The 27,349-nt window shown below is 57.7% G+C and overlaps 3 protein-coding genes across 8 annotated transcripts; all 3 read right to left on the bottom strand.

Moving 5' to 3' along the window:
- Positions 1-418: 418 nt before the first annotated feature.
- DGUOK (deoxyguanosine kinase) lies at positions 419-3,491 on the bottom strand. The gene is made up of 7 exons (XM_080370314.1): positions 3,395-3,491; positions 2,921-3,033; positions 2,648-2,829; positions 2,048-2,195; positions 1,366-1,481; positions 1,146-1,245; positions 419-945 (listed from the first exon to the last, which is right to left on the bottom strand). Exons 1-7 carry the CDS (start codon positions 3,471-3,473, stop codon positions 883-885), a joined length of 801 nt encoding a protein of 266 aa, XP_080226440.1. The 5' UTR covers positions 3,474-3,491; the 3' UTR covers positions 419-882.
- A 1,871-nt stretch (positions 3,492-5,362) lies between these two features.
- Positions 5,363-9,320, bottom strand: ACTG2 (actin gamma 2, smooth muscle). Its single transcript, XM_080370168.1, has 9 exons — positions 9,227-9,320; positions 8,295-8,463; positions 8,069-8,197; positions 7,876-7,986; positions 6,685-6,769; positions 6,435-6,596; positions 6,151-6,342; positions 5,725-5,906; positions 5,363-5,600 (listed from the first exon to the last, which is right to left on the bottom strand). The coding sequence occupies exons 2-9, from the start codon at positions 8,418-8,420 to the stop codon at positions 5,457-5,459; spliced, it is 1,131 nt and encodes a 376-aa protein (XP_080226294.1). The 5' UTR covers positions 8,421-8,463; positions 9,227-9,320; the 3' UTR covers positions 5,363-5,456.
- Positions 9,321-12,304: 2,984 nt separating this feature from the next.
- On the bottom strand, positions 12,305-27,247 carry STAMBP (STAM binding protein). 6 transcript variants are annotated; one of them, XM_080370163.1, is made up of 11 exons: positions 27,048-27,247; positions 25,270-25,352; positions 24,832-25,072; positions 19,888-19,963; positions 19,160-19,255; positions 18,083-18,458; positions 17,153-17,277; positions 16,071-16,208; positions 14,779-14,891; positions 14,148-14,247; positions 12,305-13,704 (listed from the first exon to the last, which is right to left on the bottom strand). In XM_080370163.1, exons 3-11 carry the CDS (start codon positions 25,044-25,046, stop codon positions 13,648-13,650), a joined length of 1,296 nt encoding a protein of 431 aa, XP_080226289.1. In that variant the 5' UTR covers positions 25,047-25,072; positions 25,270-25,352; positions 27,048-27,247; the 3' UTR covers positions 12,305-13,647. The 6 variants fall into 6 exon arrangements, with proteins under 6 accessions (XP_080226289.1, XP_080226292.1, XP_080226290.1 ...); XM_080370166.1 differs by having other exon boundaries at positions 25,280-25,352; positions 27,048-27,097; XM_080370164.1 differs by lacking the exon at positions 25,270-25,352.
- Between the last annotated feature and the right edge of the window lie 102 nt (positions 27,248-27,349).

Genomic DNA, 27,349 nt, shown 5'->3' with positions numbered 1-27,349 from the left:
CCCTCCCCACCCCAAGCCCCATCCTGCAGCCCCCCAAACCCTGCCCCGCAGCCCCCTCCACCTCCAGGGCTGGTGCCCCTCACATGTGCTCAGCCCCCCCCCCACCCCCCCAGCCTCCCTTAAAGGCAGAGGGTGGCCAGGCTGCCATCCCTGACCTGGAGGGACCACCCCCCCTCACGCCAAGGGGTCTCGCTAAAGAGCCACCCCCCCCCCCCCAGCAAAAGGCACCCAGTCGGTGCCACATCCCCCTGGTTCTCCCCCAAACCCAGCCCAGCCAGCCCAGCCCCAGGGCCACCCCCACTCCCCTGGCCACAAACACCCCAAAACTGGGGGAAACACCCCAGGACAGCACAGCACCCACTGGACCCCCCCCCCAACCCCATGCTACCCCCACCCAGGGTTCAGGATGCAGAAAAGCTCGATATCACTTTGTTTTAATTTAAGGGGGGGATAAAAATAAATTTATAAAATAATAAAATAGGGGGTGGTGGTATAACTTAAACATGAGCAACAACGATTTTCCGTTGGAATTTAACCAGCTGAGGGGTTAAATCCACATTACGGAGTATTCCTGGCTCCGGCATCTATAGAGGATCCCTATAGATGGGGAGGGGGGTCGCAGCGGTGACCTGGCCCCCCAAGCCCACGGGGAGCACGCCATGCTGCCCCAAAGCTCATGACGTGCCTCTGCCTCCCATTATTTGCCTTAAAACCATCCCACATTGTCAGTGTCTTAAATACACCCCTCGCCGAGGGGGACAGTTGGGAGACCAGGATTTGTCCCTTGTCCTTATGTCGGGATTTTTGGCGGGGGGCGATGCCCCTCTCCCGCCTCTGCTGCTCGGTGTGGGTACCGGCAGCCAGGGATGCTGCTGCTGCTGCTCACAGAGGGTCGGGATGCGACGGGAAAGCTTCAGCTCGCAGCGCTGTCACGAAAGCCTCCACCTGCAGGGAGAAGTCAATTGAGTGTGGCACCGGGATGGCACCGGGATGGCCCGGCTTTAAACCAACTTGGACCAAGGGTGTGGAAATTAACTTTTTTCCCGATGGGAAGATGAAGATGAGGGGGAAGCTGGGAGGCAGCACTCTGCCCGCGCTGCCGGCAGCGGGATGCTGCCAAGCGGTGCCGCCTCGGCTGTGCCCACCTGTGCCATGAGGACACCCTGCACGTCCGCGTCATGCTCGAAGTCCTTGTCCACATCCAGCACCAGGATGGGTGCGTCCTTCACACCGGCAAAGTGGACCCTGAAGAAAGGAGGGAGAGAAGGGTTAAATACACACATACACCCCCAAATCAGGGGGGTCACCCCAAAACCACCACTGGTCCGGGTGCCAGGAGCACGGCGGGGGTGGGTTTAGACTCACTCCGTGGTCTTATCCACCAGCCAGTGCTCGTGCTGGGCATGGAGCTGCTGCAGGTATCCCAGCTGGATGCCCCCCTCCTCGCTCCGCGCCCTCCGCCGCAGCCGCTCCAGGCACGTCTGGGAGGCAGGAGGTTAACGGGAGAGCCAGGGGTAACGGGATGTGGGAGAGGGGGTAATGGGAGAGACGAGGGGTTAACGGGATGCAGGGAGAGATAGGTTGAAGGGATGCAGGGAGATTGATGGGATGCGGGGAGACAGAGGTTAATGGGAGAGACGGGAGGTTAACGGTTAACGGGATGCAGAAAGATGGGAGATTAATGGGAGAGAAGGGAGGTTAACGGGATGCAGGGAGATGGGAAGGTTAACGGGAGAGACAGCAGGTTAACCGGAGACGGGAGTTTAACGGGATGGAGGTGTCCAGCAAAGCATCGCCCGGGGAGCAGCCGGGCATCAAGCATCCCTGGAAGATGCTGCACCCCTCCCCCCGCAACATCCACTCCAGAATCCACAGCAAAACTCGCGCCGGCATTCCCACAGGAACACAAGCAGGCCCCGCTCCTCAGGGGCAGCGGCTTACGGTTAAACCCCAACATTCTGGCAATTCCAGGTGCTCGCTGGGCTCCAAGCGCCGGCCGCATCCCCCTCCGGCTGCGGCTGCGCTCGGGGGTCTCACCCGCACCCACCTGCGGCGTTGCCCGCAGGTAGAGGAAGCCGTGGAGGGCGGCGGGGGACGTCAGGTGCTGCAGCAGGAATCTGTGCCACTCCTGGTAAATGGCCCACTCCAGCGCCTGCAGGTGCCCGGCCTCAAAGAGGTTCTTGGCGAAGACGTACCTGGCCAGGGACAGAGGTGGGACAGGGCAGCCGGCACTGCCAAGCCCCCTGCTCCCCCCCCAGGTGACTTCACGGCTGGGTTTTTCCACCTTTTTTGCACCAACCAGGTACCACAGGCATTGCAATTAAGTCAGAAATCTTGAATTTGGGGCTGAGCGATGCTGGGGGCCGGGCAGCTGCCACTGCCACCACTGAAAGGACTCCAAGCCACTGCCTGACACGGTGGGGGATGGGGCAGCCACCAGCCAAAATTATTTGGGGGATAACGAAGGTCCAAATTGTCCAACAAGCTCATTTCTGTAATTAAGCATCACTCCGGGCTTCACTGGGGGGGGGGGGGGGGCGGCTCTGCTTGCCCCAGGTGCCATGACACGGGTGGTGTGGATGCTCGTTATCCCATTTAATCCCTTTATCCCACATCTTTCCTATTGGAACGTGGGGGTCCCGGGTACCTGTCGCTGTAGATGGAGCGCTCAAAGACCTGCACGGGGTGGGGGGTCCCAGGGGGGTGCTCGGCTGGTGGCTCCAGCATCGCCTTCAGCCGGCTGAGGCAGGAGAAGGTCTGGAAGGTGTAGGACCAGCGGGCTGGGTCCTGGTACATCATCTGGAGGAGGTTGGTGGAGCCCACGAGCGCCTACGAAAGAAGAGCTGGGGGGGTTGAGGCTGTCCCCCCTTACCACCGCAGTGCCGGACGATGCCGCGACGCAGCTGGTACCCGCCGTTACCTCCGCCGTGCCACCGGCTGGCACCTTGCGCCACTGTGCCACGGGCTCGGTCACCAAGTGCCACTGGGGGAAGGTGGCAGCCAGCAGCCGCAGGAACGTCGATTTCCCCACGGCTACGGGGAGCAGCGCAGGGTGAGCCCCTGTGCCCCCCACCCCTCACCGCAGCTTTCTGGGGTGACCCCCTATCCCATAACGCACCTTTCTGGGGCGTCCCTCCACCCCATAACGCAGCTTTCTGGCGTGCCCCCCCCCCCATCGCAGCTTTCTGGGGTGCCCCCCTACCCCCAGCCAGGCAGCAATACTAATTAACTACAGAAATTAAATCAGACCCCCCCTCAGCACCCAAAATCCCCACCTCCATCACCCACCAAATCCTCCTGCCCCCCCCAAGCAGCTCCCCGCACCCCAAATTGTGTGTGTGTGTGTGTGTGTGTGTGTGTGTGTGTGTCCCGTGTCGCCCCGCCCCCCCGGTACCGATGTTCCCCTCCAGGGCCAGGCGCAGGGTGGCCCCGCACCGCCCCATCCCGCCAACGCTTCCGCCTTCCCGCGTCATATGCTAACGAAATGGTAATGAACGGCGCGCGCTGCCAACGCCCCGTGACGTCAGCACGCGGGAAGCGCCGGGGAGGGGGGAGGAGCGGAAGCGGCAGCGGGAAGCACGCGCGGTGCGGGGTGGGTGGGTGGGATGTTAATTTATGCAAATGTAACCCCGCCCACCGCCTGTCCTGGCAGCGCTGGCGGGGGGGGGGGGGGGGGGGGAAGGGCGGGGCAGCAGCGTGGAGTGCGGGATCACCGGGGGATCAGGGGCACGGACGTGGGGTCAAGGGCGTTCACATGGGGTCAAGGGCATCGACGTGACACTGCGGACACCAGCGTGGGGTCAAGGGCATCAGCATGGGGTGGGGGCGCCAGCACGGGGCTGGGGGCACCAATGGTGGGTCACGTGGCGGGGGGGGCACCAGCACGGCGCTGGGGGCACCAATGGTGGGTCACGTGGGGTGGGGGGCGCCAGCACGGGGCTGGGGGCACCAACGTGGGGTCAAGGGCATCAACATGGGGTGGGGGCCACCAGCACAGGGCTGAGGGCACCACCATGGGGTAACATGGGGTGGGGGGCACCAGCACGGGGCTGGGGTCACCACCGTGGGGTCAAGGGCATCAATGTGACACTGGGGGCACCAGCCCGGGGTCAAGGGCGTTAACATGGGGTTGGGTGGGGTCAAGGGCATCAACATGGGGTTGGGAGGCACCAACACAGGGCTGGGGCCACCAACATGGGGTCAAGGGCATCGACATGACACAGGGGCACCAGCCCGGGGTCAAGGGCATTAACATGGGGTTGGGGGGCACCAGCATGGAGTCAAAGGCATCACCATCAGGTTGGGGGACACCAACACAGGGCTGGGGTCACCAACATGGGGTCAAGGGCATTGACACGGGGTTGGAGGCATCAATATAGAAGGTTGGGGGGGGACCAAGACAAGGTCAAGGGCATCAACACACGGTTAGAAGTGTGACCATGGGGTTGGGGGCACCAATGTGAGGTCAGGAGCATAGACGTGGGGTTGGGGGCATCAACACAGGGTTGAGGGCATCAATGTGACATTGGGGGCATGAACATGGGGTGAGGGGCACAAATATGAGGTCAAGGGCATCAGCATGGGGTTGGGGCCACAACATCACATTGGGGGCACCAACATGAGGTCAACGGCATTGACACAGGGTTGGGGGCCACAACATGAGGTCAAGGGCAACAACACAGGGTTGGGGGCCACAGTGTGAGGTCAAAGGGCATTGACACAGGGTTGGGGGCATCAACATGGGGTCAAGGGCAACAACACAGGGTTGGGGGCCACAACGTGAGGTCAAAGGGCATTGACACAGGGTTGGGGGCATCAACATGGGGTCAAGGGCAACAACACAGGGTTGGGGGCCACAACGTGAGGTCAAAGGGCATCGACATGGGGTTGGGGGCAACAACATCACATTGGGGGCACCAACATGAGGTTAAGGGCATTGACACAGAGTTGGGGGCCACAACATGGGGTCAAAGGGCATCGACATGGGGTTGGGGGCAACAACATGAGGTCAAGGGCAACAACACAGGGTTGGGGGCCACAGTGTGAGGTCAAAGGGCATCGACATGGGGTTGGGGGCAACAACATAAGGTCAAGGGCAACAACACAGGGTTGGGGGCCACAACGTGAGGTCAAAGGGCATCGACATGGGGTGGGGGCCACAACATGGGGTCAAATGGCATCAACATGGGGTTGGGGGCATCAAGGCAGAATCGAGGGCATCAGCATGATGACAGGGGCACCAACATGAGGTTGGGGCTTCCCCACCCCTCCCCCCATTACCCTCATCCCCCTGCCCCTCCCCCCCCCCCCAACCCCCCAGAATCTCCCAGAAAAGGGGCCGGGCCTGGAGAAAAGGCTTTAATGCGCAGTGGGTGGCAGGGAGGAGCAGCAGGGACCGAGGAGGAGCGCAGCACCCGGGCCGGGGCGGGGGGGCCACCGTGGGGCGGGGAGGGGGCTTAGAAGCATTTTCGGTGGACGATGGAGGGTCCGGCCTCGTCGTACTCGGGTTTGCTGATCCACATCTGCTGGAAGGTAGAGAGCGACGCCAGGATGGAGCCGCCGATCCACACCGAGTACTTGCGCTCCGGCGGGGCGATGATCTGCCGAGACACCAGCCGTTAGGATGCACCCCTTGATCCACCACCCCAAATCTCCACCAGGAGAGGATTTTGGGGTGTTGGTGGCCGTGGTTTGCCCCCCAGACACCCCCACCCCAACACCTACTTTGATCTTCATGGTGCTGGGAGCCAGCGCCGTGATTTCCTTCTGCATGCGGTCAGCGATGCCGGGGTACATGGTGGTGCCACCGGACAACACGTTGTTGGCGTAGAGGTCCTTGCGAATGTCGATGTCACACTTCATGATGGAGTTGTAGGTCGTCTCATGGATGCCAGCTGATTCCATGCCTGGGGTGGAAGGGGGCTGTTAGCACCCTGACCCCCACCCATGTCTCCTCAGGGCTTCCCAAAAGAGCCAAAGAGCCATGGTGTCACCCATGGGTTGCTCCCCACGTTTGGGGTGCGAAGGGCTTGGGAGAGCCCTGAGACACCTCAGCGAGGCACCCATGGGAGCTGGTTGTCCGCTGGTGGGGTGGTGGAGATGGGGGGCAACCACCGAGGGGGCAGCCAGGGCAATTTGGGGTGGGCTCACCGATGAAGGAAGGTTGGAAGAGGGTCTCGGGGCAGCGGAACCGCTCGTTCCCGATGGTGATGACCTGCCCGTCGGGGAGCTCGTAGCTCTTCTCCAGCGAGGAGGAGGAGGCAGCTGTGGCCATCTCGTTCTCGAAGTCGAGGGCCACGTAGCAGAGCTTCTCCTTGATATCGCGCACGATTTCCCGCTCGGCTGCGGAAGACGATGGCAAACGGGCTTAAGCCGGTGCCACGGCGGCACCACGGGGTCGCCCATCACCCCGTACCCCCCTCCTGGCCCCGTACCGGTGGTGACGAAGGAGTAGCCCCTCTCGGTGAGGATCTTCATGAGGTAGTCAGTGAGGTCGCGGCCGGCCAAGTCAAGACGCATGATGGCGTGGGGCAGAGCGTAGCCCTCGTAGATGGGCACGTTGTGGGTGACACCGTCCCCGGAGTCGAGGACGATGCCTGGGAAGCGGGAAGAAGGTGAGGGAGGGGGCTTGGTCCCTTCCCCATCACCCGTGGTCACCGGGATGCTGCGTGTCCTACTACTCACCTGTGGTGCGACCAGAGGCGTAGAGGGAGAGGACGGCTTGGATGGCGACGTACATGGCGGGGACGTTGAAGGTTTCAAACATGATCTGGGATGGTGAAGGAGCCAGCGGGTTAGGGGGGGACCACAGAGGTCCCCAGCACATCCCACCCTGACCCACGGGGGCTGTGCCTTCCCGCAGAGACAGGGTCAACAGATTGCATGGAAAAATACGCGGATCGTTGCATTGCACTGAAAAATATGCGGATTGTTGCATTGCACGGAAAAACACACGGATCGTCGCATTGCACGGAAAAACACGCGGATTGTTGCACTGCATGGAAAAACACGCGGATCGTCGCATTGCACGGAAAAAACACGCAGATTGTTGCATTGCATGGAAAAACACGCGGATTGTTGCATTGCACGGAAAAACACGCGGATTGTTGCATTGCATGGCAAAACACACGGATTGTTACATTGCACGGAAAAACAAGTGGATTGTTGCATTGCATGGAAAAAACACGCAGATTGTTGCATTGCATGGAAAAACACGCGGATTGTTGCATTGCACGGAAAAACACGCGGATTGTTGCACTGCATGGAAAAACACACGGATTGTTGCATTGCACGGAAAAACACGCGGATTGTTGCACTGCATGGAAAAACACACGGATTGTTGCATTGCACGGAAAAACACGCGGATTGTTGCATTGCATGGAAAAACACGCGGATTGTTGCATTGCACGGAAAAACACGCGGATTGTTGCACTGCATGGAAAAACACACGGATTGTTGCATTGCACGGAAAAACACGCGGATTGTTGCATTGCATGGAAAAACACGTGGATTGTTGCATTGCATGGAAAAATAAGTGGATTGTTGCATTGCATGGGCGCGTGGGTCAGCACATGGCGCAGAACAACACGCAGGTGGCTGCGTTGCGCTGAGGGTCACGTGGGTCAGTGCATCACATGGAAACATGAGTCATGGCATTGCACAGAGCGTCACACACGTCAGCGCATTGCACGGCACAGCCCGCGGGTCCACATGAGCCGGCGAGCCCACCGCTAGGAGCTCAACCACTGCCCGCTCCTCCATCCCGCACCAGCCCCTGGTGACAGCCAGCTCCATCCAGCTAAACCCCCAATGCCCCCAGACCCCTGCGGTTTTGGAGGGTCCGTCCCCATCACCAGGGGTCCCACGGCGCCTTACCTGGGTCATCTTCTCCCGGTTGGCCTTGGGGTTGAGGGGCGCCTCGGTGAGCAGCGTGGGGTGCTCCTCGGGGGCCACGCGCAGCTCGTTGTAGAAGGAGTGGTGCCAGATCTAAGGCGGGCGATGGAGAATTGGGGTCTTACCCCAAACTGGGGCCAGCACCCACTCCCCATCCCGGCCCTGGGGGTCTCACCTTCTCCATGTCATCCCAGTTGGTGATGATGCCATGCTCGATGGGGTACTTGAGCGTGAGGATGCCCCTCTTGCTCTGCGCCTCGTCGCCCACGTAGCTGTCTTTCTGCCCCATGCCTACCATGACACCCTAACGCCGCGAGAGGCAGCCTCATTAGCCTCATTTTGCTAATTAACGCAGGGCATAATTAACAGGGGGTGGCTGGGGGCTGCCTCTGGGTACCCACCTGGTGACGGGGCCGCCCCACGATGGAGGGGAAGACGGCGCGGGGGGCATCATCACCGGCAAAGCCGGCTTTGCAGAGGCCGGAGCCGTTGTCGCAGACCAGGGCGGTGGTCTCCTCCTCGCACATGGTGGGGCCGGTGGCTGGTGGTCAGGGGGACCTGGGGGAAGAGCTGGGGCAAGGGGGGAAAAGCAGCGTTAAAGGGAGGGTGAGGAGGGGGTGACGCCGTGCCACCATGTGCGGCTTTGGGTGTCGGAAGGGTTTGGAGTCCTTGGGGACGCACAGCCCCGCAAAATCCTTGGGGGGGGGGGCTGCCAGCTGGGACCCCAGTGTGGCGGTGCTGGGAGTGGGTGATGCTCATCCCCCACAGATGCTGCTCCGTGCGATGCTGCTGCTCCGTCCGTCGCCAGCCGGTGCCCGAATGGGAGCCAAAGCCTGGTGCCCGCGCTCAGCCCTGGTGCCCGCGCTCAGCTCCGGCGTTGCCAGGCGGGTGCTCCCGAGCGGGCGGGGGGAGGGCAGGCGATGGCCTCTCGTCCAGTTCGGTCGCTGCTCTGCCCTCGCATCCTTTCCCAAAAATGGGGCAAAAAATCACCCTTCCCAGAGGGTGCCACTCTCCACCAGCAGATGCGCTCCTGAATCCAGAGGGAAGCAGGCAAAAACCTCGCAGGAGCCCAAAAAGAAAAGAAAAAACCCCCAAAATCTTGGGGATTTCTGGAAGAGCACGACCCGCTTTGGCCGCAGCCCAGCTCTCGTTGCCTCCGTGGAAGCCCCTGGCTGGGGGGATGCGCTGGGGTGGCCACTGCACCCCGTCTGCGCAAACCCAGTTGGGGCCACCCCATAAATGCTGGGGCACCCCGAACCCCCCCGGGGTGGTTTTTTTTTTTCTTCCCGCTGTCCTGCAAGCCAGAGGGGAGGCAGGGCTGGGCAGTACTCACCGCAGAGGCGAGAGCTCCTTTCCTCTGGGACCGAGTCCCAGGGCGCCTTTGGTATAAATACCAGGAGCCCGTGAAACCTCAGAGGCGGATCCTCTCTAAACAAAGACCCTAAATAGGCTAAGTGATGGTGTGTTAGCCATATGGCCATATAAGGTGTTTTATTTCATTAAATTGACCTTGGACTGATGGTAGGACCCAGCACGGTTAATTATTGTAAGAAAAATGTATGTGGGGATGCTTGGGAGGCAAGAGCCAATTTGGGAGTCTGTTCCTTTTATGCTCCGCTCCGATAAACAAGTGAGACACAAATCCTTATAAGCGACACTCTCGGCAAAAAGGGGGTGGAAGCAGCTCCGGTTCCCGGGGAGAGCGTGGAGAAACCCCACCCGAGCGGTGGTGGGGGTCAGGGCTCTGCTGAGGGGGACACCCCGCGGCCCGGACGGGAGTTTGACATCTCCGAGAGGCTGGAAACGCACCAGGTTGGCGCATCGCTCCCTCCCAGCCTCAGCTCCCCCGTATCCCCAGCATTCGGCACCGTTGGGGTCTCTCTCCCAGGGGGGTTTCTCTCTCTGCCCCCCATGTTGGGCTTTTGGTCCCCCAAAGCCCCTCATCTCCCAGATGCTCAGCTGGAGCAGGATGCCTGAATCCCAGCCCTGCATCATGGGGGCACCCAGCTCTCACCCCCTCCCCCAGGGGGTGTTGGAGGCTGGATGAGCCCAGACCCCCCCCCGGCACAACAGGGGTGCTGTCCCTGCCCCTCGCGCCTGATCGTGGCATGGGGGGGGCAGAGCCACCCCCAGCCCTGTGCAAAGCCAGTGGAGCCCGAGGGGCCCGTGGCCCTTGCAGGGGCCAACCAGCAGCTGCAACCCCCCAGCTGCCTTCTTAAGGGCAACGGTCCCACGTTGGGGACCCCCCACAAGGAGCTGGGGCAGGGGAGATGACCCAGAGCCACCCCCCGGGGCTACAGGGGCTCAGACTGCAGATGGGGAAACTGAGGCACAGGGTGCCCGGGCTGCCTCCTGCTTTGCTTTACCGGGTGCCAAGCCGGGCTCCGGGCAGGGGCACCACAGCACCGGTGCAGCACCAAGGACCGGGGGCTGCAGGGTCCCATCCCACCACCACCGGAATGGACTCGCATCCTGGTGTCCCCCCATGGCCCCGGAGGGATGGAGCAGACCCTGGGCTGTCACCCCACAGGGCAGGACAACGACCTGGTGCCTCCCCAGCCTGCTAGCAGCTCCACCAACATCCCCCCTGGGTGGCTCTGTCCCATTTGTCCCCTTTTTTCCGGGAAAACCCGGATTTGTCCCCCGGCTGTGCACTTGCCGGTGTGCCCACCGCACAGCCCTGGGGACCAGCCGCTGCCTTCCCATCCCAACCCTGTTCCCTTGGTCCGATGCCAAACATGAGGTCACCGAGGCAAAAGGTTGCCATATATGACATGATGCAAAAAAAAAAAAAAAAAAAAGAAAAAAAAATTAACCCCAAACCCAGCGGAGAGTTGAGGGGGGGAAAAAATAAATATATCTGAGGTTGAATGTGCCGGGAGAGTCCCGGGGGGAGGGAGCGGAGCTGGTGGCAGGACCCCGTCCCACCCTGAGGTAGTGGGGACCGTGCCAAAGCCACCCAGAGCAACCCACGGGGCATCCCCCTGCGACCTCACTGCGGCACCAGCTCAGGGGGCTCCTCCATCCTCGGCCCAGCCCAAGGCACCGGGTACCCAACGCGGCCCTCGGCACCTTGGCACGGCCAGTTGGAGCTGGGCCGGCGCGGCAGCAGCCGTGCAGCCTAAAAAGGCAACGTTTGGCCACCACAGCCAATCCAGCCGGCGGTCGTGCCGGGGCTGGGCGCTGGGGAGGGTGCCCGGCAGCCCTGGGATGCTCGAGGAACGCCAAGCATCCCCGAGGCTGGCGCTGGGATGAAGGCAGGATGAGGAGGGGGCCAAGTCCCGGTTTGCCGGGGGATTTCAGAATTCCCGGCCCTCCGCACCTCCCTACAAGGGTAACGTTCGCGCTTTAAACCTCTTGGGCTGCCGCAGAGGATGGACAAACCGGCAGCGAGAGCCGGGGCAGGGATTTGGGTCAGGTCCCAAGTCCGAGGCAGAGATAAGCATCACCCCCTGCCTGCAGGAAACCCCCGAACACACAACCCCTGTCACTGCAGAAAATAAAAACTATTTCTGTTGGGGTTTAGCGCCTACCAAATTCAACCCCCCATGCTGAGCAACTTTAAGATGTAACAGCCACATCTGGGGCAGCTGGAGAGAGGGGAGGGTGAGCGGGATGCAGGCAGCAGTGCCAGGCTATCAGCATTCATCCTGCCACACAAAAGTGATGACTCAGTGACTTTAAGTGAAAAAATGCGATTAAAAAGCCGCCAGCTCAGAGAGTGCGAGGCAGCAGCTGGCCGCTGACGTGAGAAACGCAGCCCTCGCAGCCGGCTGCGCTGTGAGTATTTCAAAAATTCTCCACGAGGGTTTTATCGGTCACTGGGACAAACCTACACACGAAGTTGTGATTTGCCACCAGCTCCTCGCCCTGGCTGGCGCGCTCTGCTCGATGCTGGGGTCAGCTCAGCCCTGAGACCTTCAGGGATGGGGAGCGGAGATAAATATTCACCGTCCGTTGGAAGGAATTGCCGCTTTGCAAGACGGGCTTGCCCAGCTCTCGTCCCCGCAGTGTGTGGGGGGGCCGTCAGGGTGAAGAGCAGATGGCTCCATCCTGCACGGGGCTGTGGGATGAGCATCCCTACCCCCAGGCTGCAAAACCCACCCTGGAGCACGGTTTAAATAAATCAGGTCTGAAAATTAGTTTCTACAGCTGCCCCTGAAGTCCACTTGCTTCCTTCCCGCTGCCGGGGGCGGGGGGTGGGGCGGGGGGTAGCTGAGTTCCAAAACTGGGCGCAAAAACGATGGTGGCAGCAGTTTGTCACGCAGGAGGCAGGGCGGTAGCCGTCACAAATAAACACAACCCCTACATAAATAGATTCCTTCCCTGCTCTCAACCTCACCAGAGCCCTCCAACCCCCTGATCTAGCTTGAAAAAAAAAAACAAACCCAAGCAGCAAAAGAAACCCAGCCAAGATCACCCAATCATCTGTGTTAAACTGTACACCACAGATTTTTGTACATCCAAGGACATGGACATGACATAGAGAACACGTATGCGCGCACGCCAGAGGCGGGAAGGCAGCTCCAGCCGTCTCCCCCCTCCCCGCGCAGCCACGTGCCGGCGGTCAGAGCATCCTGCCCGAGGACGCGGAGACGCTGCGCATCACGCTCAGCCCTTGGAGCCCAGATGCTTCCACCCTCCAGCACCGCTGCTTCCCTCTCCACGGCGGCAGAAGCGAGGGTGCAGGGAAGGAAAACGGCTGCGGGGTGTCCCACAGCAGTAATTCGGAGGGGGTCCCCAGCTGGCGTACCGCCAGACGTGACATCACGGGGTGCTTGTTCTCGGCAAGGACAGACGTCGTGCTGCTCTGAGAAGCGCCGAGGCCAGCGGGCACGGTGGCGTTTGAGGATCGAAGCGGCAAAAGCTGCTGGAGTCCCGTCTCCCGAGAGGCGAAGTAGAGCCTTCAGGTGACAGCACTGTGGCCAGGGGACCAAAAGCCTCCTCCAGGGTGACACCAGCAACAAGCTGAAGCCAAGCCCTCGCCGGGCGGCACAAGGTCCAGAGCGAATCTCACACCCGGGATAAAGCAGCCAGACGCCCCTCACACCGCTGGAACGACGCAGCTTGTGCAAAGCGGTGCTGCAGCCAGGTACCTTCTCCCCCAGAATGCTGAAATAGGGGCTCCCCAAGGAGCCTGAGCCCCTTTCTTGCCTCACCGGCCAAAGCGCTGAGCACCAGCAAGCAGGATTTGCTCCGGCTCAGCGGTGATAAACTCTTGTGTGAGGTGACAGGGGCTGGGAGGGCGCAATCTTAAACTACAGCAAAGATTTATCTACTCCAGCCAGCTGCACTGAGACCACCGCAACCCAGAGCGAGCGGCGAAACAAATCACGGGTTAATTTGGGCAAGTCCCGCTTTGGAAAGCACTTGAAGAGGTTTCCACCCCTCACAGTTGCAGCAAATCACAGGGAACACTCCCCCCCCCCCCCCCCCAAAGCTGTTCAAGCCATAGATTAGAGTATTAAACAATTGCTTCAGTGTTAACTTCTGTCTTTGAAATTCCAGTTAGCTTTTTTCCTCCACGCCTGGAACCTCAGCACCACTTTGTCAGCCCGATGCTGGGCACTGAGGTTTCGTGTGCTCCCACTGAGGTCAGGGTACCGATTTCACCGTGGTTATTGGGGGAGGAAGGGAAAGGATCACCACACGGTAGAAATCGTCTGCTACAGGAGGGGAAAAAAAAAATATATAGAATTCCTTAGGCCTAGGTGGAAGGTAGATGGTTTTCTGTAAACAGTTAAGGCAAGAGGCCTATCGGAGATCCATCAGGACTACGTCTCTCTCGACAACGGACACGTGATTGCAGGTCTGGAAGAGAGGGGAAGAGGGGACAGGGATTATCCAGATGTTCCCACAGCTCAGGTGAGTCTCCTCCACCTCCTGACACGACTGCACCCAGCGCCCTCCACACAACAGCCCTCTCGGACCAGCGCCCTGCGCGGTGCCTCGGAGACCACGGCAGGACACGAATACAAACCTCCCTCTCAAACACGAGCCCTCGCCGCTGCCTTGACCTGTTTCTGCAGAGAAGTGCTGTGCACCTCACCCCCAACACGCCCTGCACCTCACCCCCAACATGCTAACAAGTTCAAAAGCTTTAACCCCTCAATCCTAGGAAGAGACAAGCCCCTGCCATGCTGACCCTCCTGTCCTGGGCCACAGCCCAGGACCACCCCCCCCGATATAAATTCAAGTGTCCAACACGCCAACCCACAGTCCCACAGCCCCCGCTGCCTCCTGGGGTGACTTACAGTGAAGAGAGGGGGGTCTTTGGAGTGTGGGTGGAATCCTTTCTGTCGGCAGGAAGAGATCTCCTCCAGGCCGTGCTCCGTCAGCTTGAAAAACCCCGTCCTAGAGCAAATAAACACAAACTCCGTGTAGCACAAGCCTCTGCAAATAGAAGCACCTCCTCCTGGGTCTCAAGGAGCGTGCCTGAGTCTGCTCCCCCCGAGAGCAGAGATGCACACTGCGGGACACAGCCCTGCCCGTGACACTCCTCCCCCCAGCCCTGCAGCCACAGGCTGGTCTCCTTTCACAGGTGGGCACCCATCGCCTGGACACGACCCCCCAAACCAGTTGGGAAGAGCTGTCGAACCACAGACACTCTTCCAGCCTCTTTTGGTAAAGCTTTATGTGACTTGTCATGTTATTTATTCCCACACCAGGAATCCGATAGAGGAGAGGTCGTGGCAAACAGCCCCTGGATCCCTTCTGAGCCCCTGGATCCCTTCTGAGCCCCTGGATCCCTTCTGAGCCCCTGGATCCCTTCTGAGCCCCTGGATCCCTTCTGAGCCCCTGGATCCCTTCTGAGCCCCTGGATCCCTTCTGCAGAGGCTAGAGAGGCAGAGGGGATGGCATTCCTTACCCCGCATCCATACTTACTCCTGGTATTTTGGAGAACACACAATAGCAATGGACTCTGGCAACATCATCTGGTAGGAGCAGTGTGTGTGCAGGTCGACGCTGGAGAGGAAGGCTGTCTGCGTGGGGTGAGTCTGAAACGCAGGGAAAAGAGAAAGTCGGTTGGAAAACCGGTCCAAAAGGGACCACGTCTACCAAGAGAAGGTTGCAACAGGGAAGACACAGCTCCGCCGGTGGCACAGAGGACATGCTTGCACACTGCAAATGGGTTTGGATCATCCCAAAACATCTGCTCCTCTTTTTCATTTGGAGAAATTACAGGAGGAGCTCTAAATTTCTGGCCGTATCCCATACGTGAAGTCATACTTCAAGGCAAAACACCATCCATGCTTTCATGCGTGTCTCCCTGCAGGGCACTTCACCCAGCTACTCCTGGAGCAACACACCACCAAGGCACTTTCCACGTCTCCATGTGCCCAACATACCATTCCACCAGGACAGCCGAGGGTTGTACGACCACAACCAGCCACCACCTTCCCCATCTCCAGCTAACAGCTAAGATTTCACCGCCTAACTCTTGCTGAAAGGTCTTTGTCCTTTTCCTTGTTACGTTTTTGTTTGTCAAGGCCAGCAGGAAGGTCAAAGGAACCCCTGAGGGTCCCCGAATGTCGCAGGGCTGTCACCGAAGGGTTAACACCAAAAGCAGACACCCTGCACACGCAGCAGGCTTTTATTTGTCAGAGCCTGTGAGGCAGCTGCTGCTTTCGAGAGATTACTCAGCAGCACCAAACATTTTGCTTGGCACCGATCCGACTGCCAAAGGCTCCGTGGGGACAGGCAAGCAGGGCAGCACTGAAGCCAGCGGAGGAATCTGGAACTGGCACATCCTACGGCAGAGCCGCACAGAGTTGTCTGGGAAAAGCAGTGCTACTACAAGGCTGCACCACGAGAGAGGCTCTGCGCTGCCAGCAGGAGCTCGGGATGCCCCGACGGTGCCTCTGCAGTCAGCTTTTAGCTGGATGAAACATCAGCTCCATGCCCCCAAACCCCAGTTTCAAAGGGCCCGATGTTTTAAGGAGGGACCAAATTTAAATGCGAGCCTAGATTTCTCCCGCAGCGCAAGTAGGGACTGAGACTGCACCGATCCGATGGAGAAGCCCCAGCAGCGGAGGGGGAGAAGCCCCAGTGGAGGATGCTGCCCGCTCCACGCCACCCCCCCTGGTCAATCCTCCTCCACCAGCCCTGCTCCATGCACCCCCTTCCCTCCTGGCTGAAAGACCAGCTGGGAAGCGCGACAGGAACGAGCGACTCACGTGGATCCAGCCTAGCGTAACGAGGCCATGCTGGTCCTGGATGACGAAGAGCTCCTCTTCGTTCTCCGTGTTGCAATAATCGGGGCCTCCGTACTGCTTGGGAACGATGACGTGGGTTATCGTGAATTCGTTCCTCATCTGCAAGGCAGCACGGGGAGGCTGTTACCCACCTGACACCCCCCAGAGCAAGAAACGCTGCTGCTGCCCACTGGTGCAAAGGTAATTTCCCAAGCTTTGGGAAAGCAGTGTTTGTGCATTCATCACTCGGGGGCTCAGCCCAGGGAACAGCAGGTCTGGAAACAATCCCATGGATGTACTGTCCATTTACCAGTCACTGAAATGGGAAGGGTAAGTTACTGACCAAGGAGTCACGGGATTTTCCGAGGCTGAGCATGACCCACAGCTTTATTTCGTTTCCCCTGCTGTGCAGAGCAACCCACAAGAGCTCAGAGAAGTCCTGTCCACCCACCGAAGCAAATCTCTCCACTCACTAGGAGATGATGCTTCATAATTAAATAATCATCAAGTGTCTGGGAGCAGCTGGATTGCAGAAAGTTGCTACATCAAACCATTTCATTTCAAAGCGAACTCCTGCAAGCAAAGCAGCCCCGGGCAGCACAGGGGAGACAGGCTGGAGCTGCCAATAGAAACCTGGGCACGCAACCTGTTTGCGGGAGAACTAACTGTCTCCAGTCGGTGTTTGCACAGCCTTGGCTTGGCGAGGGTCCTAGCTCATAGCTGGGACACCTCAGTCCTGCTGGTAGCAAAAGGACACGTCCCCGGGGCCGCCTGTCACTGGCAGCGCGGGGGTCCTGCAGGCAGGTACCCAGCAGAGTCATCAACAGGAGGGAGGGGAAGCTGAACACCCGTGGGGACGCGGTGCCTGACACCTCAGCGTGAGGGAATCCTAAAAAAGGGAGGAAAAGGAGGGGCAGATCGTCCCTAACACCCACACGAAAGCTCAGCCGTCAGTGAAACTGCACTACAGCCTTCCGTGGCGAAACCCAGGGTCCTCCAGCTGTTTTCAAAGCTACCGCGCCTGCACGCCGCTCCCGGGGTCTTAATCCCAGTTATCACCTTACCAGGGTACCGCAGAGGATCCCGCACGTCTCCACACCCCGGACCGTGTTGGCATCAGCCAGCTGGAGGAATTTCTGGCAGAGTTCCCTCGGGACGATGACCTGGCGGAGGACATCCATACTCGCATCTGTGGGGACAACGGGAGCACAACGAGTGATGACAGTTGGGGATGTTGGAGAAACGGTACCTGAAGGGACTAGACCGAAACGTTTCAGCCTGGAAATGTTCAGTGCTCCCTTACAACGGCAGTGACAGCGACAGATAAATGAAGTCACAGTGACACTTCATAAAGGACAGCCACTACCTCGTTCCAAACGGGGAAAGAGACACATAGAGAGAAAGAAACCTTTAGCGTTGTGTCAAACCCGAGTTTTTGTGAAGAAAAATGACCCCCCCCCAAAAAAAAACCCCAACACATTTGAATTAAGATGTGTCACTGGTCAAAAAACAGTCATTGGGAAATGTCTGAATCAGCATTTTGGAGGAGAATCATTTGGTCGGGGCTGGGGGGGGCGGGTTAGAAAAAGAAGAATTTGGTCGGGGCGGGCGGGGGGTGTGTTAGAAAAAGAAGAATTTGGTCGGGGCGGGGGGGGGAGGGTTAGAAAAAGAAGAATTTGGTCGGGGCAGGGGAGGGAGGGTTAGAAAAAGAAGAATTTGGTCGGGGCAGGGGGGGGAGGGTTAGAAAAAGAAGAATTTGGTCGGGGCAGGGGGGAGAGAAAAAGAAGAATTTGGGTGGGTGGGGGAAGAGAAAAAGAAGCCCTGCAAACCATTACTGGCCAACAGGGAGAACATCCAGTGACTTGGAAGGTCACACCCCTGGAAGGGCCGGAACCATCACCAGATACTTCCAAGAGCCTCCCAGAGCAATCAGCTCCTCAGCAGTGTTTGGCTCAGCCCCAGCAAGGGAGAAGGGTGCACTGGGAGGTACTAACTGGTTTCCGTGTTCCCCAGAGCACTGGGTTTCAAAGATCTGTCCACAACAGGAGGTTTGGATGAGACAGTCCCCGCTGATGGACTTGCAGGGTGAACTGGAGAGACGGGAACCTTTGGGATTAAATCAGTCGGAGGCTTTTCCACGCCAGGGATGAGGGGTCCATCCAGAGACTCGGGACTCTGCTCTGGCTTTCCAAATTCCTGCACTATCTTTAGACGTTCCTTCTCCAGCTCCTGTCGTCGAATCATCTCCTCAAAGGCATGAAACTGCTCTTGCTCTGCCTGCTGCTGCTTCATCAGGGCTACCCGATTCCTCTCCTCTTCTAGCTGCTGCTGCAAAGCCAAATTGCGTGCAAATTCCTCTTCCTCCGCCTTCTACATGGAGAAATACACCAAGGGACACCAGCAAACAGGGGAACATTAGCTTGAGGCAGAAAAAGTCTATGCACTGCAGAGCCCCCGCAATCCTAGACTACTTCTAAAAGCAAAAGGTAACCAGCAAAAAGCATTCCCTTCAAGGAAACTTCAGCTTTCAAAACAGATTTGCAATTCCAGCAGGAAAGCCAGCTAGACCATGTCAGTAAAACCGCTGCCTTACCCCCCCCTTCCACAGAAATATAATTCAAGGTTGGTTTCCCTTCTATCCTGCCTTTAAAACTGCACTTGTCCAAAGCAGAGCTCACTGCAGAGTTTTCTGCTTTGCCCACGGAACTCCAGATCCTTGTCCGTGCTGTTACCAGCCACCTGCTGAGTTTTCTGGATCAGAAGACCCAGACCTCATGTTGGGACAAAGAGAAAACAACCAAGCCAACCACAGCCCCGGCTCAGACTGCCTCCAGGATGCTCAACAAAGAGAGATGCAGGGACACCCATGACAGATTCACCTCCGTAACGGCATCAGTGATGGGGACAGCCCTGCGCTCAGGTGACAAGGCTGCACCCTGCAAGCCGGCGCTACCCACGCATGACATTTCCGAGCACCCAGGGAGCCCTGGAGACCTGCCCTCTTCCAAACCCTTTGTGGCTGAGGGAGGCTCCTTCTGGGGAGCACAGGCCTCCAGTCTCCTCTCACTCACCTTCTGCTCCTTGTACTTAGCATAGTCCTTGGCGTACCTCTTTAACAGCTCCTCCTTGAGCTCTTCAGCTCTGGGGAAGGCTACTTCTTTCAGTTTCTGGAGGGAGGAAACACGGTTGTAGGAGTGTGATAGCCCCAAGGCAAGAGAAACAAGACTCAATGGACATCTAGCACCCAGAGGTGATAAACCATCTACTCGTTCACGAGGCAGAAAGAGCTGAGCAGCTCCAGCACCACGGGTGGACAGGCTGCAGCCAGGCGCAGTGTAGCCGGGTGGCACGGACAGCACCCTCAACAACACCGAGCAAGAGCTTACGCAACGTCATCCTTCGCTTCTGCTCATTGTTGAGCAGAGGAGTGGTAGCTCCTCGTGGTTGTGAGCAATTTCCAAGGATCCCCTGGCAAATCCCTCGAGAGCCACTGCACTGAGCACCCAGCCCCCATGCATGGCAAAGCGAAGTGGTCTTTAACAAGCAGGGAGTTTAACAGGAAAGAAAGGACACCCCAGTGCTCAGCAGAACGTAAACTGGACAATCACAGCCAGCCCAGCACAAGTACAACAGGGTAAGAAGAACCCAACCCCAAGGGGTCAGGGCTGCCTGGCCAAGCCAAAGGCTTCTCAGCATTTGTGTGGATCACTCAGTCCAAAGCCATGAAAAACCTCCAGGGTGATGACCCCAAAGCATTTCCGACCACAGCCATCAGGGACTTGGTGACGTTCCTACTTACTTTCACTGTCTCCCTCTTTTCGGGTATGACGGCAGTTTTGTAATCACGGTGCTGGGGCAGCTTCTCAATGAAGAGCCTGTAAACACAGGAGAGAAGCTACATTAAAGGGGAACATTAGCTTGAGGCAGAAAAAGTCTATGCACTGCAGAGCCTCCACAATCCTAGACTACTTCTAAAAGCAAAAGGTAACCAGCAAAAAGCATTCCCTTCAAGGAAACTTCAGCTTTCAAAACAGAGATTTGCAATTCCAGCAGGAAAGCCAGCTAGACCATGTCAGTAAAACCGCTGCCTTACCCCCCCCCTTCCACAGAAATATAATTCAAGGTTGGTTTCCCTTCTATCCTGCCTTTAAAACTGCACTTGTCCAAAGCAGAGCTCACTGCAGAGTTTTCTGCTTTGCCCACGGAACTCCAGATCCTTGTCCGTGCTGTTACCAGCCGCCTGCTGAGTGGTGATTTCGGAATCACAGCAGAAAGGGACAAACACAAAACAATAAGCAGCATTTTGGGGGTACAGCTCATTTCCCTCCAGCACTGTTCCCTTGCTCCGCCACCTCCCCGGGCCCTATGCTGCCCGCAATCAGGATAGTCATCTGCCTTTCTGCAGGAAATCATCATATAACAGCTTTCTGAGCTCCTCACGGCACACAGGAGATCTTGTTCAGTCCCAGGGGAGCACCTCACTCAGGAGGTTTTTTTCTTCCACCTGGACTTTGGAGGTGATCCTCAGGGATAAATACATTTGTTTTGAACAGAACCATTAATAAGCCAGTCTAAACCACCAAGGACACTGGTAGCGATTCAGGAAGGTCCTTGGGCACCTGCCTACACCTCTGCGAGCATCCCAGGGGATTACACAGAAGCTCAAGGACTTGGCTGACTCAGTGCTCACACTGTCCTTCTGTACGGAGGAAGAGTTTGTGCAAGAGGTGGGGAAATTAACTCAGACTTTGAAAAGGGAAAACTTGCAGGTAAGCTAAAAGCATGTTCACAACATCCCCAGCTGCGGCATCTGGAGCCTTTCAGCTCTGTGGCCCGACCATCCTGGAAGGTCAGGGCAATATTTCAGGCAGCAGGGATCTATTTCTGGGCAGATTTCTGGGAGGAACATCAAGAATGAGCTCAACATCATCCCGCTCCCAGCACGATGACGAGCGGGTTAATCTTCGGCTTCTCTACGAACAGGGTAACTGTTCCCCTGCCTTCCAAGGAGCTCTGAAGGACACAGCAGTGAAGATGCAGAGAAAGTACCGCAAGCACTAGAACAAGGAGCAAAGCCTACAAATATTGGGCAATTCACTCTGGCTCAGCGCTATGAGGCTCTCCAGGGTTGAGGCATCCCCGAATTAGCTCTGGACAAGTCTCCAGTGGCGCATCAGACGACTGCATGCTCAGGGTGAGCTCCTGGCCAGCTTAGCTGGGTCCTTGTCTCCTGCAAGTGGAGCTGTGCTTGCTCCGAGCTTCCACAAAGCCTGTGGGCATAATGCAACCCCCCTGCCTGCCTTGATACACCGCTTCAGCACCCGAAGGAGCTGCTTTAGAGAGCAGCCTCGGGCCCAGGCACAAGGAATAAGGGTAGCGAGCACTAGAACGTGCCCCAGGGAGCAGCGCAAACAAACCAAGCAGAGCCAAGCGGGCAAGACGCAGGGGAGACGGAGTGAGAACACTCTTCATGCTGAGAAGCCTGTGTGCGCGCAGTAAATAAAGCCAGCTGCTTCAAAACCTCAGTCCTCTGGGAAAAAGGAGGACTTTTTGCAACACTGAATGTTCCTGGTTTCCACAGAAAGCGTGAGGATGCTCTCGCCAGAGACCGCAGGATCAGCATAACCACGTCACAGCCTGGAGCCACGGAGAAGCCGTTGCTCCATCCGAAACGCCCAGCAAGGTCCCCGCTCCCGGCTGGTGCTTGCGAAGTAGGTCACTGTGTCGAGGAGACAAAACAAGGCTGTGATCATTGCCAATAACTAGCAGATTAAAATGGAAGGGATTAATTAAGAAGGATTAAGAGCAGATGCTGGCCTAGGGAGGATGGAAAAAGCAGCAGAGACAGCTGGGTTTCCACAAGTTAGGAAGGGGGGGAAAAAGTGGGCAGCAGGATGAGAGGAGGACTCAGACAGCCAGAGGAAACCCTGGGGCAAGACCAGGCAGCGGCAGGCTGGCGCTGGAGGCAGAGGAAGGGCAGGAATGGTTCACGTTTCCTATCGACAGCCCAGCTGAGGCTTGGCAAGACTGAAACCTGCCGCTCCGATCGCCAGGAGTTTTGGGCTTGTTCAAAACCTCTGCCTGTTCCCAAGTCCACTATGAGCAGCAGCTGTCTGGCACCGAGCAGCCGCATCACAGGCTATTTTTAAGCACTGCTACGGCACGCACGCCAAGCCAGCATCTCTCGAGTCCCTTGGAACACCCCACACAAACCCCTGGAGCCAATCTTAGCAGCTCACAGCCACGCAGGCAAACCGGGAGCCCAAACACCACAGAAAATTCTTTTTTTCTTTTTCTTATTTGGCCCTAGCAAAAATCAAACCTAGCGTGCCTGATGTCGATTCAGGGAAAACATCTGCTCACATCAAAGCAGAAGCAGCTGTTCAAGAAGACAAACAGATGCCTCACAAGGTGACAAGAGAAGTGCGTTATAAGTCCAGCCCGGTGGTGCTGTGAGAGGTGCTGTGCAGCAAAATGACCTGTGCGAGACCGAGCAGGTGGCCAGAGGCCAAACGGGGAACTGGCTGCCTCAACGGGAATCTCAGTGCAGATCCATCTGGAGATTACCCCATGTCTAGACAAGATTGTCTCAAACCCGATGGCTCCCCAAATCAGGCACCACAACACAGACCTCAGCCCGTAATTCAGGCCTTAAGATCAGCCCTGGGGAGCGCTGTATCGGGAAATAAAGAGAAATCCAGCTTCTCGCTCCCAAGGACGATGCGGTTGCTCCCACCAAACGCACCGAGCAAAGAGCCTCTCACGTGCCTCCGGGGCTGGAGTTCTCTCCTGCCCAGAGGTGCAGCCCCATGCGGGAAGCGCCTGCACTAAGGCCACGCAGCTGGGCTCTGAGAAAGGATGGCCACAGCGCTGGCTGCAGGTGTGGGCTGAAGCACCAGGTGAAGAATTCCGATCCCCTTTCTAGAAACAGGAGAGCAGAACACGTCCCACGAGAGCCTCTCATTACCAGTGCCTCGCTCTTGCCTTCTGGATCACGCCCCTTGGGGAAGGACACGTAGAAAACCCTACACCAAGCCTCCTGCTTGAGCTACAGCTTCACACCTTCGTTTAAAGGAATGACTGTGACATTGAGTTCATCTCTTTGGACAATCCTGGGCAACAGCTCGTATTCATCCACACTGGAGAAATAGCACCAAGGGAAAGTTTTTCCACCTACCTGGCAGCCAGCAGCCAGGGTAACGTAAAAGCCACGAGCATCTGAAAGCTGCTGAAGAGAAAACACGCCAGCACCTATCACTGCTATAACAAAGGCACTTTTCGTTCATTTGTTTAGTTAAAGAGTTTCTCCTTCAGCCCTGGCTACGTAACCAGCCTGGAAACCTTCCCAAGGGTTTTACACTTCCCAGCTCCCTGTGCAGCCGCCCAGGGCACTCTCTATGATGCCCATAAAAGCTCAGGAAGTGCAAGGCAGGAAGAAAAGCTAACCAGAGAAAAATGTGTTGGATTTAAGGGGCAGGAACCCTGCACACGGGGGCAGGGAGAGAAAGTGCCCACGGAGATGCCAACCACATTCTGGATAAACGGGTAGCGTGGGCACGGCACAGACCATACCAGAGTGGCACTGAGTGAATGTGGGAGGGCCAGGCTCTTAGCCAAAAAGCCTACAGGAACGGGACACTCTGTGCCACGGGGATATTTTCTGAGAATCACAGTTTTCAGCCCGTTAAACACCAACGTGCACGGCTGACAGAGAGGCACTTGTTTACTCCGCTCGTACTCTGGGCTGCTCAGACACAATCCAGACCTGACACCACACCACCACGGTGTACGCTCCACCGGGGTTTCAGACCCAAGATGGCTCATTTCTGGGCAGCTGCAGAGGTGACAGCAAGAATATGCAGCCCTGCACTTGTCTACATGGAATGTAGATGCTACAGCTGGAGACGCAGCAGCTGAAACACCAAACAGGGAGTTGGCTGGGCTTATATACGATCTGGGGCTTTCTAGAAGGGTCCTCAGTACTCAAGGAACTCACCGGTTGAGCAGAATCAGGTTCTTTGGACCCAGAACTCTTCCCCACGTCCCTCCCGAGAAGGGCTCGGGTGTATGTGTGTGTGTTTGTGCCAGGGAAAAGCAGATTAGATTCTTTCCAAGGTGTAAAACTAAAACTACAGCTGGTCCCTGTACCCACAGGAGGACCTCACTACCTGCTGTAAAAGGCTGGAGTAACTTAGGTGTAAAGCAGGCTTTTCCTCCGAAGCTGGTTTATTACAGAAGCCGCCAACCAGCCTAGATCCTTTCCAGGTAGATACCAAATACTGAGATCCTTGACCACAGATCCTTGCCAGTCCATACGATGTTACGGCCAACCTAGCGACAATCGAGGCCAACCTAGCCACTCTGCAGTGATAAAACACCAGGAAGCTTTGACATCCAGGGAGGAAACCTCCCTCCTGCTGACAGGAGTCTCCACTAGCAGAGGGGCAGAGAAATACAAATTCAGCCTGGCTTCAAAGGGAACTTTTACAAACCTACTGCAAAGAAGTGAGCGGCGTTTGCGGGTTTGTACCTCAACACCTTTACAACATCTGCTCAGTCTAAGCAGCTGCATCCTCACCTCTGTGGGAAACGAGATTCAAAAGGAGCAGAGCTCTGGACAGAACCCAGTTCTTCCAGCTCAGCAAGACTTCAGTGTTTAGACACGCTCAAAACATGCAGCACCAAACCCACAACCCCTTGTATTGACACAGGTGACTTGCAAACGAAGCAACGCTGCTCTTACGTGATATATTTGTTGTACAAAATAAAGGCATGCTCGATATTGCCTTCCTCCGAGTAAACGGTCGCCATGCGGAGGATTTCCACACCGGAGCGGTAGTAGCGTCGTGGTGGGATGTCCTCATTCACTTCCACGGCGCTTCCCACCTGGATCAGTCTTCGTACTCGCTCCTCCGGTGGGAGGCTGACGTCGGCGTGGTCAGGCATAACAACACACATCAAAGCTGCTACAAGGCTGACGAACTCTGTAGTGAGAGGAAAATCAAGTGTATCAAAACCAGCGTAAACCAGATAACTCATCCAGCTTCCTGAGGACTGTCCTTCCTTGATAGGATCACCCTGCCTCAGCAGAAAAGTGTTTAATACACGAGCCAAGCTAGGTCCTGAGGGAGGAATCTGGGAGAAGCCCAGCTCTTTTTGGGCACAGAGTTTGGCTATTTACCTTTACCAACCTGGAAGGCAGCCACAAATTCAAGATCAGTCCTTGGCAAATGATTTCAAGCTGGAGTTTGATCCATCCAAATCCTACCCAAAGCAACGATTCCTTTCCAGTTTTCTCTCCACAGAACAAAACTAGTGCTGGTCACTCATCTGGGGTGAGATGGCTAAAGAATTTCATTCAGGCTCGAGCAGAAGCAGCTTTATGTGAGGTTTCGACACTGCAGCATTCACCGTTTCGCTTGCACAGCGGTGAGACAAGGACGGAGCTGAAGGCCATCCTTCCAGCCACTGCCGCTCAGCAGAGCTGTCCTTACCCAACAAGCTCAATCCCAAATTGCTCTGGCCCAGGCACAGTCGCAACCCGTTTCTCCTCTGCACTGGGGAGGCACACCCGTCACCCCAGGAATGCACCTCGACCTGATCCGTGCATCTGCCTCCCGCTTGGTCCCGACAAACCCCTTCTCACCCACAGCCCTGTCACACAAGTTGATAAATTTGAAGTGGAGGAAGCACTGAGGCTGTCTGAGGGCTGCAAGCCCAGAAACCCTCCACAATGCTCTTCCCCCTACACCAAAAAAGTCATTTTCCCCCTGGAAAAGTCACCTGGACCAGCGTAAGGGTAAAATGCCCTATGAAATCACAACGCTGAATCCAGAGCACCTCGCAAGCCTTCCAGCAACGCGACTGCCACATGCGCAACCCCACAGCTTCCCACAGCTCCTTCCTAAACAGGGGAAAGGTCCTGAGCTGAGCTAAGCACCACCTGAGGAGTTGCCCTTTGGGGCTACTCGGGAGCAGAAGCCCCTTTTTAAGGCAGGCAGGCCCATGTTTCCCAGCCCGCATCCCGAAGGGGCCTCCACAGGCCTCTCACCCTAACTAAGGACTGCGGGATTCTGTCCTGCAAGAGGCTGCCGTGCCAAAGTGCTCACTCACAGGGTGTGACAGCCACAGCTCAGTGGGCTTCAGCTTCTCCTCACCAGTGCTTCTACCGGAGTGTGGGGTCAGTTGCTCCCTCAAGCCAGAGCTCAGTCACCTCCCCAAAACAAAGCTCCCCCCCCCCCCCCCCAAGTTCCACAGTCCTTCTCCCCCCAGAGAGAACAGACAGCACCCACACGCTGTAACTCCCAGTGCCCCCAGCCCAGAGCTTCCTCTACTTTCCGCAGCATTCCTCAACACAAAGCGCCCAAAACACCCCCGCTCCCTGAGCTGCAAGACCCCAGACTACAGCCCCTCCCCCAGCCAATTCCCACAGCAAGACAGTCGAAGACACCCCACCCCAAATTAGAGCCCTCCAGAACTCCCACAGCCCCTCCCCTGCAAGGGAGAGCAGAGGAGCCCCCCACGTCTGCCTGTCCCTGCCCGAACAGCCTCCCCCTCCCTTCCCTTTCTGAAAATAACCCAACAGCCCCCGCAAAAAAATCAAAATATGAATAGAGGGTCGCCCAGCCAAAGCTCCCACGGGCTCCCGGACCGCCCAACCAAAGCCCCCACGGTCCTCCAGCCCCCCAAAACACAGCAAGGAGGGGGGCCCCAAACCGGGTCCCCCTTCCTAAGGGGAAAAATACCCACGGCCAAAGCCCCCCTGACCGGAGCCCCGCGAACGAAAGGCCGATACGAGGCCACCCCCTCCACCGGAGCCGCCAGGCCCGGCCCCCCAGGAGAGGAAGGGGGTCCCCCCCGGTACCCCCAAGCCGCCTTCCCCCTCCAGGCCCCGGCTGAAACTGGGGGGGGGGGGGGGGGGGGGGGGCCGCCGGCCCAGGCCGCGGGCCCGGTGCTGACCTGCCGCCCGGAGGCCGCCGGCTGCCCTCAGCGCTTCCGGGTTGTTGCCAAAACGCCGATAGCACCGCCCCACCTCGATTTCAGCAACCAATCAGGACCCGCCGCAACATCCGGGCACGCCACCACCAACACCACCCACTTCCGCCCGGCCGAGCCGCCCCTTCCGGTCCTTTAGCGGAAGGCTGGGTCCGTGACGTCAGAGCCGGCCCGCACCCTTAAAGCGGCAGCGCAGCGCCTTGCCCGCCCACCACCCCCCCCCCAAACCCACCCGTTCTCACCCCAAAACGGTGCCGCCGTGAGGC

This window comes from Falco punctatus (assembly GCF_963210335.1).
Source record: "Falco punctatus genome assembly, chromosome: 20".
In the NCBI taxonomy this organism is placed as follows: domain Eukaryota; kingdom Metazoa; phylum Chordata; class Aves; order Falconiformes; family Falconidae; genus Falco; species Falco punctatus.
The sequence above is the reverse complement of the archived record's forward strand: the minus strand, read 5'-3'. Positions and strand labels throughout refer to the sequence as shown.